This window comes from Amphiura filiformis, chromosome 1 (genome assembly GCF_039555335.1).
Source record: "Amphiura filiformis chromosome 1, Afil_fr2py, whole genome shotgun sequence".
Lineage (NCBI taxonomy): Eukaryota > Metazoa > Echinodermata > Ophiuroidea > Amphilepidida > Amphiuridae > Amphiura > Amphiura filiformis.
This window is the reverse complement of record NC_092628.1, coordinates 94,377,246-94,392,997: the sequence shown is the minus strand read 5'-3', so window position 1 is coordinate 94,392,997 and position 15,752 is coordinate 94,377,246. Positions and strand designations below refer to the sequence as shown.

The following is a 15,752-nucleotide window of genomic DNA, read 5'->3' as shown; positions in this document are numbered from 1 at the left end:
CGAGTACTGTTAAATATCAAAAATATCAATTTTTAATGATTTGCCAGAAAATGTGTATTAAATTGCGAATTTCAAAAAATCAAAATTATTTGATATCAGAAGGACATTCTTCGTATTCATAATGCAATTCGATATGTCTGATGTGCTCTAATGTCCCAAAATAAATACTGTCCAAACGTTCATACCCCTTCCCTTAAAGTTGGTATAGCCTTGCCTGAATTTAGTATTCACAACTGGAAATGCATTATTTGCTCCGAGCATGTCATTTGACCTTTTACCTAAACTCTCTATGGTTCATCTTTTGCGCTTTTCAGACCCATTTTTGGAAATTTCATGAAAAAAATGTGTATATGACTCCTGAGAGACCTTTGACATTATTATCCTTGACACCACTTGACCCTTCCCATAAGAAATATTTTAACTAAGCTTGGTCATGGAATGGCTTCTACTTCATGAAATGTTAACAAATTTGCACATACACACACCCATTCCCCTACACACATAAAAAATTCTATAGCTCAGCTTGAGTCATTCATTTCTCCTTACCTAGCATCAGTTGTTAAGCCATCTGAAATCCTCTGTTTTCTGCGTAAATTCACCACACAAACCCACTCATCCCAAACAAAAACAGGCACTTCTGAAATAACAAAAATAAAAAATATTGACAATCATGTAAATGAATGTGAAGGCCAGCACATACTGTCTCCAGAGTAATCCAACGTCAGTTGTAAACCCTGTTGTTAGATATATGTGCAAGTGGACAGACCTATATCAAGATTCAAATGTTATTTTTTTTAAATGATCTACTCCCATGCTAAGCCCTGACCATGTTCCTGCAAGGGTGGGCTTCTTACTTAGATAAGCCCAATGAAACCCAAGCCTTCAATCCCCTGCACACAAAGTCGTGACCATGTTCCTGCAAGGGTGGGTCTTCTTACTTTGGTGAGCTCCAACTAAACCCAGGCCTTTAAACCCCTGAAAGCATAGCCCTGACCATGTTACTGCAAGGGTGGGCTTCTTACTTTGGTGAGTCCCAACTAAGGGAGTGTTCATAAATACTTTGGTGGGGGCTGGAAAATATTGGGGGGATCAAAAACATTTTGGGTCCTAAAAAGGGGGGATCAAAAAAAATTCAGTCCTTAATAGGGGGGGATCAAAAACATTTGAGGGTAAAATTCTGGGGTAAAATGTACGAGAAGGCATCTACACTCTAAAAATTTTGCGCGCTCCGCACGCATGAATGAATTAAGTGTTCAATTTTGTAATCTCAAGCTACAAATCAACAAAATGTGTGCACTTTACAATTTGGGTGTAACACTATGACTCCAATGAGTAATAACTCCAAACGATAATTTTTAGCTAATAAGTTAAATGACCATAGGGGTAGATCCGGGGGGGGGGATAAATCCCCCAATATTTTGATAGGGGGATGGTCCATACAATCATCCCCCAATGTTGACGCCTGTATATGGGTTTCTAACCAAAATTAACCCCATATTTGGTCATTTTAAAATAAAAAGTGCCAATTTGTTTGCGCTTCACGCAAATTAATTCCTGTTTTGTACTATATTTCACCAGTTTTCGCATTTGTACCATAAACTTATTTTGTCAGCAAAAGGTGCTGGATTCACTGGACTTCAAGAAATTTTCTCCAACTCCAATGTCAAAAATAAATCTATGCCAGTGTTAATAATGATGTATATTTTTAGTTTCTTTTTTAGGACACGAAGGGGATCAAAAAATTTTAGACCATAAAAAAATCCACCCTTTTTTAGGGGGATCAAACAAATTTTGACGTCCAAGGTTCCAACTTTTCCAACCCCCCCCCCCCCCCCCCCCCCCCCACCAAAGTATTTATGAACACTCCCTAATCCCAGGCCTTTAAACCCCTGCAAGCAAAGTCCTGACCATGTTCCTGCAAGGGTGGGTCTTCTTACATTAGTGAGCCCCCAGCCAAACCCAAACCCTCAATCCCCTGCATTTTTACACAAGTCCAAATATTTTTTTTTAATTCGTAAAGGTTTAGGAGATTGAAAAAAGTACAAGAACAATGCAAGTGTTAATTTTTGGGGTGCCCGATGACATGTTTTTGACATACTTGTTCTTGAGTGTGAAATATTATATTTATGTGTGTAAATTTCAAAACAAACCTCCCACCAGTATTGGTCTCAAGGCTTTTATTAAAATAAATAGAGAAACAGAGTATTTCATTGCTAAGAAGAAAAACAAACTCTCTTGCCACTTTTGTAAATGGAGATTTGACATATAATGATATAAGTTTCAGTTTTATCTTGTACAGGGTGTCCCAAAAAAAGAGGCCCCTCATTGCGCCCTCTTTTTCTCCTATTTCTGAAAAGTTGATTAAATATATTTTGGTCTGTAAAGACACCTTTAATCGTTAGCTTTAATAAACCGAAACAATTATTTCAATCGGCTCACAACTTTTGAAGATATGCCCTTTTGAATAAAAGTACCTGTTTTTCACTCTGTCCACGGATAGCAAACAGAGTGGTTGGGATGGCTCATGCTATGTAGTGGCCTGCACGATCACCAAACCTCACACCACTTGATTTTTGTTTTTGTGGCAATATCCAAGATCTTCGCAAACGTATTACTGAATGAATTTGCAAGTATCCGGCGCACAAGGATGGTAAGCAATGCAATTGATGCAATGAGGACCAGGGCTGAAACCTGTATTTGCCAAGGAGGCAACCAGGTAGAGGGCAGAGCAGCACAGTAAACTCACTTCAGAAGAACCAAAGACAAACCAAACAGCCTTTTAGGGCTACCTTTTATCCTTAAAAGATAAATGACTTATGTTGTAAATAAAAAATAAAAAAAAGCAAGAAACAACAAAGTAAGAAAGTAAGAAACATAATAAAAACAAAAAGGCATAAATAACCAAGAAAAACTAAGTAATTGCAAGTAAAGCAAAAGAAGTCTCATTCGACATCCATTTTACCCACAAATTAATGACACTATTAACAAAATCCATTGCCCATAAACCCACCGGTAAAGCCCATTCCATAAATAAAGTTATTTTATAAAGTTATCATTGAGGAATGTTTGATATTCATGCATGGTATGTGTACTCCTTTTCAATCTTTGAAGTAGCCAAACCTTCTCCGTGGACAGAGTGAAAAACAGGTACATTTCTTTAAAAGACCATAACTTCAAAAGTTGTGAGCCGATTGATATAATTGTTTTGGTTTATTCAAGCTAAAGACTCAAAATTTCTTTAAATACCAAAATATATTTGATCAACTTTTCAGAAATAGGAGAAAAAGAGGGCGCAATGAGGGGCCTCCTTTTTTTGGGACACCCTGTATTGTTTAGGAATGTGTAACTGTATAATGGGACTGATATGGTTATCTTTTTATGTAACTTAGAATGTTTGGGTAGTGTGACTGCATAACTTTGTATTTCTAATAATTCTAATTCTTGCTGCCTTCTTTGTGATTTGTTGTTGATTTTCTTAATTTGTTAATTTGTTTGCTGAAATGAATAAAAATTATAAACATTGAAATATAAAAAAAAACAAGTGCAAAAATATCAAATTTTCAAGTGTAGTAAATGTCACATTAGACTTCTGAAAGAGTTCCTTTTACCAACCAACCTGGAGTCATTAAACTTCTCAGCCTCTGCCCTCTTATTGACAGCCTGTGTTCAGAGTTTCCATCAAGTATAAACAAAATTCTCAATGTTACAATGATGAACGCCATAGCTATGGTACCATGACTAACAACCTTCTTGTCAAGGGTAGGATTGCAGTCACTAAACAGCTTGTAGGTGTACTGGTTAAGTTCCTCTGTAATGAAACACAAAAAGAGTACAAATAATTACATGGTATATTATGAGCACACAACATTTGGGACAAAATAAGTACATTGTAAATGAGATTAACCACATGGTCACTACTGCCTGTCTTAAAGTACGCCTGATTTGTTATCTACATGATATAATCATCTGCGAGTACATATCAAAATAGAGGTTTCAGATCTCTTATCAATTGTAAACTTAATTACATTAAGTCCTACTGACTATTCTTACCATGTCTCTGATTGGCTCAATATACAGGCCTGAGAGTGTGTCTTTGAAAAAATATCTATTTTTAGCTAAAAAAAATATGAAATTATTTACACCATATATACTTTTGTACACACCAAGTGTACAAAAATATCTGCAAGTTGAAAACAAATATCTGGAAACAGATAAATATCTGGTCTCTCACACCCCTGAATATATAATAGAGTCCTCCTTGTAACCAATCAAAGTCCTCCTTCTAACCAATCAATTCAAAATAGTTCTTAAGAGGCCTATAATTCTGCTAATAGTGCTATGAGTTTAAACTGACATTCAGATATATTCTGTATAAACTAGTTTCCCTTATTACTCCAAGAATCAAGCCATTAGTATATTAACATATCCTTTCAATCATAATGGCTTATGCTTTATCATAAAACAGCTAAAGTCATTCCAACTGAAGATTTCACACCACTAAATAGTATTATACTAGATTTCGCGGTTCTCGGGTCGGGCGCTTCTCGTGATAGGCCTATCGGGTCGGGCGCTTCTCGTGATAGGCCTATTTCTAATTACCCAAACCCGTTACCCATATACCAGCCCTGACTTTTTAAACTACTATGAAATGCGTCTCTCAATGATCAAGACCCAACTTGACTCAACTCTGTTTGTTTTATAGGTGTGATGCTTACTTCGGTAGTTCGGTAGGCCTACCCATAATCTGGAAATCCATCATTCGCATCTTCCACGCCCTGTTACTAAAGTAATGAAATCAATCACGAGAAACGTGAACGCAAAAACGGTTATAGGCCTTACCACAACGGATAATTTTTATGTTAACCATTCTGGAGGATAACGGAAATAGTCATGTTACGCTGAAATAGGCCTATATGCATGTGTTTGGTGTGTGCACGTGTTCGGTATTGAAATATGTGTTGAAAATAAGGCCTATAATAATTATTGGATGAGATGCACCTGTTTCTCACCATAGACTTGTTTGTCTGGGTTAGTCACATTGTAATGCTTTTCCGATGCACGCACTGTACTCCGCGCACACTCCAGTTGATACTCCGCGATAGCGCAAGGCCACTCCACAGCATGACCCATCCCAACCACTCTGTTTGCTATCCGTGGACAGAGTGAAAAACGGGTACTTGTCTTTAAAAGGGCATATCTTCAAAAGTTGTGAGGTGATTAAAATTATTGTTTTGGTTTATTAAAGCTAACAAATAAAGGTTTCTTTACATACCAAAATATATTTAATCAACTTTTCAAAAATAGGCGAAAAAGAGGGCGCAATGAGGAGCCTCTTTTTTTCTGGGACACCCTGTATTGACCGGTCATGGAAATGAACTATTGACCGGTTATGTGCATCCCAATCAAACTGCGCAATCGCAATATCCACGTACATCCATTCGGTATATAAAACAAATATTGATTGCTTTATATTCAGGACATGGTTAAAATTATAGGCCCGCTGTGATCTCAAAACCATGCTATAACCCTCTGTGAACATAGCATGGTTTTTAGAACACCTTGGGCCTATAATCTTAACCATGCCCCTCATAGCAGTCAATATTTGTATATCCTCAGCCTGAGTCATTGTTTCTAATTTTGAGAACAAAGTACAAAATATGGTTCAAGCATGCATTTAAACATATTTATTCACCAATCTTAGCACAAGAACAAATGATAATGATACAAATGAAAGGGAATAATCCGAAATAATTAGGGTGATTACGTAACTGATGCGTGCTTGAACTGCATTTTGTTCTTCGTTCTCAAAATTAAAAAAAATGACTTTGGCAATTAGCATAGCATGCTGGCGATATTAGACTTACTTGGAAGATTGAGAATGGCTATAAATCTAGCAATGATGACTGCCATGTCAGGAGATGGATATATGGGTAGATCCATGAGCCCATGTAAATTCTGTAGTCTGGTTACCAGCTCTTGATGATTCATGGTAAACTGTGTGAGAAAAGGTAAGTGGTAATCAAAGACATTGGGCTATTCCAATTGAAATCCATACTCCCCTGTGGAAGATATCTAGGTAAAGCCATTAAGGAGGAGTATGGGTTTCAAAATAACTAACTTTAGCCATATCCATTTGAAAAACATACTCCCTCCCGTAAACAGATGCATCAGTAGGGTTGTAGATCAAACTATTTCTTATTTTGTGTGACAAACCCAAAAATATTACTCACGGCTTGAGCTTTCGCCATCTTGGCTGACGGCTTGATCGCAAGTGTCTGTTGTGATCTGGTCCCAAAAAGGATGAGGAAAACAAAATCAGAAATGCTCTTTCAGATTGTGGCTACCCCAAATGGGCACTAGACAGAGTGAAACAACAGATGAATGATAAACCGCAAAAACAAAAGAAATCAAAGAAATTGGAAGAAACCCCATCAAGAGGCATGGTAGTGATACCGTACGTGGAAGGACTGGCAGAAAAGCTACAGAGGATCTTCCAAAAACACAAGATCTCCACAGCGATGCGTCCAACCAACACCTTGAAAAACATCTTAGTTCACCCAAAGGACAAGAAAGACATTATGCAAACCAGCGATGCAGTATATGACATCCCCTGCAAACGCTGCGATAAATCATATGTCGGCGAAACTGGTAGACCCTTCGGAGTCCGGATAAAGGAACACCAGAAAGACTCCGACACTCTCAAAGACACTAAATTCACCAGATCCAACAGAAAGGCTTCCACTACAGAACAACATAAATCCGCAATCACAGATCATATCGCCCAGGAAAATCATGTCATCAACTGGGAAGAGCCACATCACGTAGAATTAGAGAAGCAATACAAATACGCAGAAAGGGGGCTAAAACTATCAAACGCGACGACAGGGCTTTTTCTCTCAGTCACGTATATGATCCACTGCTAAAACCAACTTTCAACCCTGGGAGTGAGAGTGCATCCAACCTCTGCTGGAAACGCAGTGGACCAGATCACAACAGACACTTGTGATCAAGCCATCAGCCAAGATGGCGAAAGCTCAAGCCATGAGTAATATTTCTGGGTTTGTCACACAAAATAAGAAATAACATACTCCCTCTGTGGAATATTTTCTTAAATATTCCACCAGATTTGAGATTTCAAAAGGAATACCCCATAAGATAAGTTGGATTTCATATTATATAACTTGTACAAAGTTTCTTGTCATTTAATTGGCCAATTATTATTGATTATTTCTGCTAATTTTAGCGGCCAGCTGCAAAAGGAATATTGCACTCCACGCCCAAAAGTCATTTTTCCATTGCGCTGACGCTGAACTACCATAGCAACGCTGACAGACTCGCGAGCGTATTGGGCAAGGTTTCCACCTCGACTCGCAAAATATATGTGCAGGTGTTACTTCTAAAATAAATATACATTTTTTTATTAATTTTGTTTTCCTGGTCATTTATAAAATTAAATGGAAGAAAGGGAACTTTATGAGTTATATAAAACAAATATTGAATGTTTTTATTCATTCAATAGAAAGAATATTTCCATTCATTGAAAGAATATTTCCATTCGGTGAAATATGGACTGTTCCATTCAACTCAGCCAAGCCTTGTTGAATGGAACAGTCCAATATTTCACCGAATGGAAATATTCTTACCATTGAACTCATAAACTTTCAATATATATACCACCATGTCTTACTGCCATGGGAAACCCAACATATGTGACACGCTCTGGTCCATGGGGGCCAAAGGAGGCAGTTTTGAAAATTGAGTTACTGTAATTATTACATTATACGTACAATAGGCTATCATACTTGGTTCTAACGTTATGAAGCTTTTTGATGTTTATTTTCTAATGTATTTTATTGTTTTTTTTACTCCATATTTTTACCTTTTATCTCATTTTAAATTTGCCGCCTTTGGCCCCCATGGACCAGATTGTGTCACATATTGGGTTATCACGCATGGAGACCAAAATGTAGTAAACCTCCCAAATTCAATATTCATAATGTGGCGTGTTTGGGGCCACAGTGAATTCCTGTAATGATGAAGCTTGTGGTTTATGCCTTTGTGTAGCACACTATATCACTGCTTTTTTCCCTTTTGAACCCAGTGGTAAATATGCCATTCATTTCATAGCTTAAAGTGACAAGATGGAACTACCAACACCCACAAAAAAAAATCAACCAACTTGTGGAATGCAACAAACATATGCAATGTTGATGGATGATTGAGACACTACATGCATCAACTAATTATAACCCCACATTTTACACTTAACAATAACACTAATCCAAACCCTAACCGAAGGTAAATCCTTTACATTATCTTAAAACTCAGGGTGCAAAGGATATTCCACAATAAGGCCATCTTAATTTAATAGTTCATCTCAAAGCGCTTCTCAAGTTGAAAACCTTATGCGGAATGCGGTTTTTTTTTAGGGTTTTTTTTTTACTTTAAATTTTTTTACCTGTGAGACGAGCTTTTTGACAAAAATTGACCACCTTCTCATCTGTCGAGAAGGTTTCACTGTGGTCAAGATGAAGAATTTTATTGAGATCAACAATTTAGGCTACTTTGACCCCTGACAATGTCAGACGTGATATTTTTGTATTGTAGATTTGGGAAAAAAATAAAACAGGGGAAAAACTGTAATTTACTCAATCCAGTGAGAATAAAGGGGCGATTTTACTAGTATGCGCGGGGGCTTTGAGACAAACTATTAAAGATGGCCTAATCATAAGAACTACATGACTTGAAAGTTACTAGCATTTAGCTAATTTTCTTTATTGCGAGCCTCTATACTATAGGCCTATTCGGCAAGGTCCTTTTGCACACTGCCGATTTGATGCTGATTACAGCGTAAACTCAGAAGTGGCATTTTGATTGCCTAATTGTATCACATCATCATCACATCGGCACCTCATTCGCCGAACAAGCAGCATCAATTAACCCAGGCATGACCTTGTTCTTTTTATGCATAATCAGGAAATGCGGTAAGTCGGGCAGAGCAATAGGATCTTGCTGAATAGAGTAGTAGACTGAGGCCATCAGTTGTGAACCTTCTGGGTTGTTGACTCAGAAACTTTTGGGCACATTTTATGTCAGACTCACTTCCAGAATCTGGAGGAATGGTTTTGTGCAGTTTTATTACATTCAGCATGCAATTGTGTCATCATAGTACACAAAGACACAGGTGGATTGGAAGTCGCTATGGTTTCTGACAAAGGTCACACACAAATATATTTTTTCAGCCCTGATACTTTTGGAAATGTTTTTCAGTCGTCACTAACAAGCATAACACAAATCTGCGCATTTGGTAGAGGATAAAGGATTCAGTCTATACCTCTAGTAGGTCAAACAGGTTGGAATCAGCGGTACAAATTTGGTCTAAGTGTTGGTCACAAGTTTAAGGCCCTGCAAATAAATGTAAGAGTTTCTGGGTGATTTTTATCCTCCATGACTAAGAGATGCTACATTGGGCTATTCCAGTTGAAATACATGCACCCCTACGGAAGATGTGACCTTTAAAATTCACACTCCCTGTGTGGAAGATTAAGGTCATGTCTTTCATCTTTTATAGTGGATGGAAGTAGATGCTAATGCCTCAATTGATATGGATCGCAGGGCCGGATTTACCATTGGGCCAGATGGGCCCGAGCCCAGGGCCCCCAAAATTTGGATTTTTGGGGCCCCCAACTTGTCCTGTGCACCTTCCTTTTTAGCCCAAAAAACAGCATGTTTTTTGCCAAAATAGGGTAAAATTGCCCATCAAGATTCGCCTTCATTTTGGGCTAATTAGTCTGAATTACTCAATTTGTTCGAGCGCTTGAATTTCCCAATAAAATTGGAACTAAATATCCTCGTTATCTCTAAATTTATTGCTTCACTGTCGATCTTAAAGTATATAACTTGCAAATGCACATGCCTCCCTCACAGTGAGTTTGGAGCCTCCAAATTTTGGCCTGGCCCAGAGCCCCCCAAAAGGTAAATCTGGCCCTGATGGATCGTGATGCTTGGATAAACTTTGTAATCGCTAGCTCCACAATCTAATAAGATTAAATGATGGGGTATGGATTTCAACTGGAATAGCTCATTTTCCATTGTAACAATTCATTTTCTAAATTCTAGCCAAGATCACTTTGTAAAGGAAAACAACAGGCACATCTACCTTTTTCTTGTAAATACTGCAGAACAATCTCTGGAATTCCTTCTTGTTTTCTTTCCTTGTTGCCAATTCCCGTGGGATGATATCACCAGAGTAACAGTATGGTAGGTCATTGTTGTAAACAAGCCTGCAAAAGATCAGTATTGAAAAAGCAAAAGAACTGTAATGAGTAAGCATGGTTTTATTAGACCAAACTATAAAAAAACCCACAAAACACATTGTCTTAAAGTTGAGGTGCGCAAAAGTAAAACTAATTCAGCTACTAATGAGACAAGTTGTACCTGTATATAAAACTTTAACTTTTCAATTAAAGCCATATTGTAACATTTGCTGAGGAGGATGCATGCCCTCAATATATTTTTTTAATTCTGGTTTTTACATGATTGTACAAGATGGAAGAGAGTTGTATGTGACTGAAAGTACTAACAGTGTAATCAACATATTTACTAATTAGACAATAATAACTGCGTGCTATCTGTTTATAGGTTATTGTGTGAAATCGGAGGGTTTTGTTTTGGGCGAGATATTTTTCGAGGCGTCAAAACAAACCCCGACGATTTCACACAATAACCAATAAACAGATAGCACAAAGTTATTATTGTCATTCATACCGTATTTGTAAGAAAAAAAGTCAAATATTACGATTTATGCGATATAAAATAAATAAAAAAGTTAAACATCACTCCTTTGTATTTAAATCACCCCCTTACAAAATGGATCAGCCTTTGGGAATTTCCCTTGGAATTGTCGTCATCAGCTCAACAACAACCTTTGACCAATTAGAACACGGATTTGACGATGTGTTGCAAGAGCTGGTTAAAATTTGCATAATTATTCATGATTTGAAATTCATGTTCAGGGGCCAATTTAACTGGTTGGAGGGGATCAGTGGATCGCATGTCGTTGACAGAAGTTTGTGCTTGGGTTTGTGTAAAAATTGAGCTGATGTAACCATTTTTTCACTCTTCTTTGTAATCATGCTAATGGAATATCAATGGAATATCATTATAAGAATTACTGACCATGCTGAGAGACTCTGGGATGGATATATACAAGTGTCTGATCACTATTTTGTGGAGAAAAATACGAAGTTTTAATCATGCACACGTGCATGGAATACAGTATTTACATGCTAAAAAGGTCAACACACAGGAAATTATGATTTATACTTGGAATGTAAACATACTTTGCAATGTTGATGTTTGAGTTCGAATGTTTCTAACCTCGGATTATTACTGCAAGTAAACATGTGCACATAACTTGAGATGGCCAGTGGAATATGGTCATTTTCACGGTAAAGGGTGTAACTTTTGATTTTTAGGGTCAAAATTTCAAACCACTTAAATATGTTTCTGTTTACTGTAATCATGCATAGAAGCAACTTAAATTCCAGTAAAATAATGTTTCAAAGCTTAAACCTTTTGATTTCTGATAAAAAATTTGACATTTCCATAACATTTTGGTTAAAATCTAAGAAAAAATGTATTTTACATAAGCTCAGAAAATTATGACATGAAAGCTGGAATACATGTGAAATCCCATTCCAAAGTAACTCAACAGATATAAGTTAAATAATTTAAATTATTTTATACCATGTTTTGCTATGTTTGTAATTGAAATTTTGAAAATTTTTAACATCAAGGGTCATTTGCAATGGAAATTTCCCAACCTTAAACATATTTTTTAAGTTTTAATTGGGTTCCTAAAATAATTTGAATGTCTAACTTCATGTACAAATACTACTTGATGAAAGGAACCTCCCAGCCAAGTTTCACAGAAATTGGAGTTATTTTTTAGAAATGGCACTTCAAGCGATTTGTGTTTGGAGGCTTCAGTTAACAACACAGGTGATCATAAAAGTTAAATATTTGGCCAACTACTACAAGTTGACATGAAAAAATAGGTTAAAAATATCACAATTACCAATGTTCATGCTTTGCTTCTAAGTATTGAATTTCAGTTGTGACAAAAATTAAATTATCACAGCAAGTCATTTTTTTTTGTTTCGGAGGCTTCATGTTAACAATGGTTAAACATTGCAGAAGTAGTTTTTTTGAAAACAACACTGTTGGGATCATCTAAGCTGTTATTTTCTTGTGTGTATTGAATCAATGATTCTATGCGGCAGATATTGTAGATTTATAACATGGTAATTTTTTCACCCATTTGTTAAGTATGGTGTTATTTGCATGTGAAGCCTCCAAAGCGGGCTTTCTTGGGTATCAGTATATTTTTCAAACATTAACCATAATATCAATTTTTTTTTAAATTTATGACATTCTGCACATATCATGTAACAATTACAATGCAGATATCAATATGGAACACACCAATTTAGATATGCATAGATGATAATTAACCTTATTGTTGTTTCGGAGGCTTCATTTGTTTCGGAGGCTTCAATTGTTAACGGAAAGTTTGTATTGGGTCCCATTTTCAAACGGTGATATATATCTCCACGATTTAAAAACAAGTGAATTGAGGATCTACTTTGCTACATTTTGATAAATAGATTGGATGAGCTCTTTTATTTATATTTGCCCAAGCTTGCTGAACAGTTTGTTTCGGAGGCTTCAAAAAAGTTAACGGAAAATCGGCTCTTTGAAGTCAAGATTTTATAAAATTTTTAAAAGCTTGCAAATCGACTAATTTTTGTTACCCATTTCAAGTTAAGATATCAACTGTTATGAATCAAGAAGAAGTGAAGAAATAACCAAGTATTATGAACCAAAGCTATACCCACAAAGTTTGTTAACAATTGTTAACGGAAAATGATGCCTTCGAAACGACAAATCTCGAAGTCCGGTTCTCAAAAATACAGGGCTGTTCACAATTAAATCTAATGTGGCAGTGTTTACTGAACATATGACCGTACTTTCAGGATAAGAAAAATTATCCATGAACTACCTGAAGAAAACACAGGGTTTTACAAAAATGTTACTGTTTTTATAGTTTTTCAAAATGGCAATATTAGGTACATTTAAGCCTGCTAAAACTGAACGCAGTAACTCCGAAGATGATTATGCTACCCAAGGTAGCTGCTAACTAGATGACTTATGTGGCCAAAAATCATGGAATTCTGTGGCTTTATTAGAACACTATGGATCAAAATGTTAAAAATCCAAAGTTACACCCTTTACCGTGAAAATGACCATATTCAATTAATTGATATCTTCACGGTAAGTACATGTATATCATCATTGCGAAGTTTCTATGTATTTTCATCATTCACATCATCATGATCATGCATCATGAAGCTGCAAAAGGTATAAAGTCATGTAAAGTTCAAGCTTCAAGTTCAAGTCATGTCGAAAACATGACTGTATGAGTGTATGTCACTACCACTGACTGACCATGACAAAAGATCTCGATGATATCTCCAATCAATCACGAGCTAAAATGCTCCTCAATATTCCATGTAACATTTTCAAATATAAATAACTTCAAATTTAACCAGGCATGTAGGCTAGGACTAAAACAAAGTCATTGTGGAAAATATAAAGGTAACCAAGCAAATTACTTTTAAAATTAACTCAGTCATGCTAAATTGTTCAGGCTTATTTCTGCCAATACAAAATTGATATTTGACTGACGTAAAACTATACATGCACTGCAGAGTATCTACTATCTACCATCATGACAATATTAAACCATGTTTCATTAAAAATGCAAATTACAATTTAAGTTGTAGAGAGGGCCTATTGACAGGCACATACTGTCACTGCCCACCCCCAGGCCCAAAACAAACCCTCCGATTTCACACAATAACCTCTATAAAACAGATAGCACGCAGTTATTATTGTCTTTAGAAATCATCATTGATACCAGTACCGTATATGACAAATTAATTGTAATGTTATTGATTGTTGTTGTTGTTGTTGTTGTTGTTGTTGGTGTTGTTGTTGGTGTTGTTGTTGTATAGGTTGTTAATTTTATGATGTTGTTGTTGTTGTTGTTGTTGTTGTTGTTGTTGTTGTTGCTGCTCGCATTTTCTTTGGATGGTCGTGAATATCGATGTCAATTATTTTGAACCCCCTATTGTGGACTGAAATTATTGTACCCCTTCACTCTGTTGTGTGGAAATTCTATGACACCCCCCCATATTAAATCATGACCCTCTTCTGAAGATAATAATTAATTTACAGCGTCCTATTTTTTTTTATGTTTCTGTGTTTTTTATTCCTATTTTTTATGATGGTTGCTGGTATTATTTTTTATAAATGCACGAACATGCAATAATGTGTTCTGGTGTTTTTACCACAATATCAGTAAAAAAAAATAAGATCAGCGTGATTACTGATAGGCCTACCATTTTAGATGATCTATGCTGATACTGATTGAGGAAATTCCTTTGAAAGTGAACCCCTGCCCGAAGTATGATTGAAAGATACATTTGTACAATAACAAATGGTTGTGTACAATAACAAATGGTTGTGTATCAGGTGTGAGATATTGTACCAGGTCATGCATGTGTATGTGTATGCGCGAATATCGCGTACGTGCTGCTCAGCGCAGACTACATGTAAACAAAATACTGACTACATGTATGACTCGATCATTCAAAGAATATCTGTTTCAAATTGGAGACATGGCTAATGTTATTTTTGTGAAAGGACCCTTATTTGAGTACATTTTGTGTGTATTTGGGTTTCGCTATCGTTTGTTTTTGTTTTCTGAAGGCGATCGCCATTTTGTATTTACCGCTGTCAAGATTCGCCAAATATTATCACATGTTCGGGGCCCCAATTAACTGAGCAAATGCATGTAGCAATGTGCTGTCAACAAATACGTCACACGCTGGAGGTCTTTTATAAGCGTGTAATACGCACTTTGAGGTCAATTGTGAGATATTAATGACTCCAAACTGCGTTCGCGTTTTCACAAATAATAAAATATGATTGGATCACACGCATCATGCATATTCATGAGGTTATGAATGTGTAATAAGTAAATGCCAAATACGATAGTCAAATGAACAAAGCTGCATAACAGAGCTGCAAGTAGCAGCAGAACAAGTAATATCAATGTAAGTTTAAGTTACTCTCAGAATCTCTGAAGAAATACAAAGTGATTACATCAGAGGTACCTTCTGGAAGATTACCCATGCATGAAAATCAAAGCACAGAATATTTATCACTGGTTTATACATGTTTCATGTTTGAAAACACCTATTGTTAATTGTTTGATATTTTCACTACATTGCAACAATGTAACTTTTTCAGTGGGGACTTGGAAATTATGTACATTGCGGTCTTCATCTTTATTAGTGTACAAGTTCTGTAGTTTCATCACATATCAAGATCTATAGGTTGATCAGCTCTTAATCGGCGGGCCTTATAACATCGCGAATTAATATCAATATATTTTATTTGGAAAAATTGTCTTGTGGCATATCACCAGAAGTATTATAAATTATTAATTGAAGTCCTATACTTTTTCTACTTTCATTAACACACAAAATATAGACCAGACAGATCAACTATATCACTCTTAACCTGGGTCTATTTTTTGGCGTAGTGACAAAAGCCTAATAATTCCCGCCGATTACGAGCTGATCAAAGTATATATGCAATAATGCCATGGTCAGGTGCAATTG

General features: G+C 36.2%; 1 protein-coding gene across 1 annotated transcript in view; it reads right to left on the bottom strand.

The window, feature by feature from the left end:
* Positions 1-15,752, bottom strand: part of LOC140158304 (uncharacterized) — a 47,818-nt gene that overhangs the window by 16,417 nt on the left and 15,649 nt on the right. The window contains exons 4-7 of the mRNA XM_072181412.1: positions 10,160-10,283; positions 5,865-5,994; positions 3,617-3,808; positions 547-637 (exon numbers count right to left, since the gene is read on the bottom strand). Of these exons, the coding sequence (XP_072037513.1) occupies positions 547-637; positions 3,617-3,808; positions 5,865-5,994; positions 10,160-10,283 (537 nt within the window). The remainder of the gene's footprint in view (positions 1-546; positions 638-3,616; positions 3,809-5,864; positions 5,995-10,159; positions 10,284-15,752) is intronic.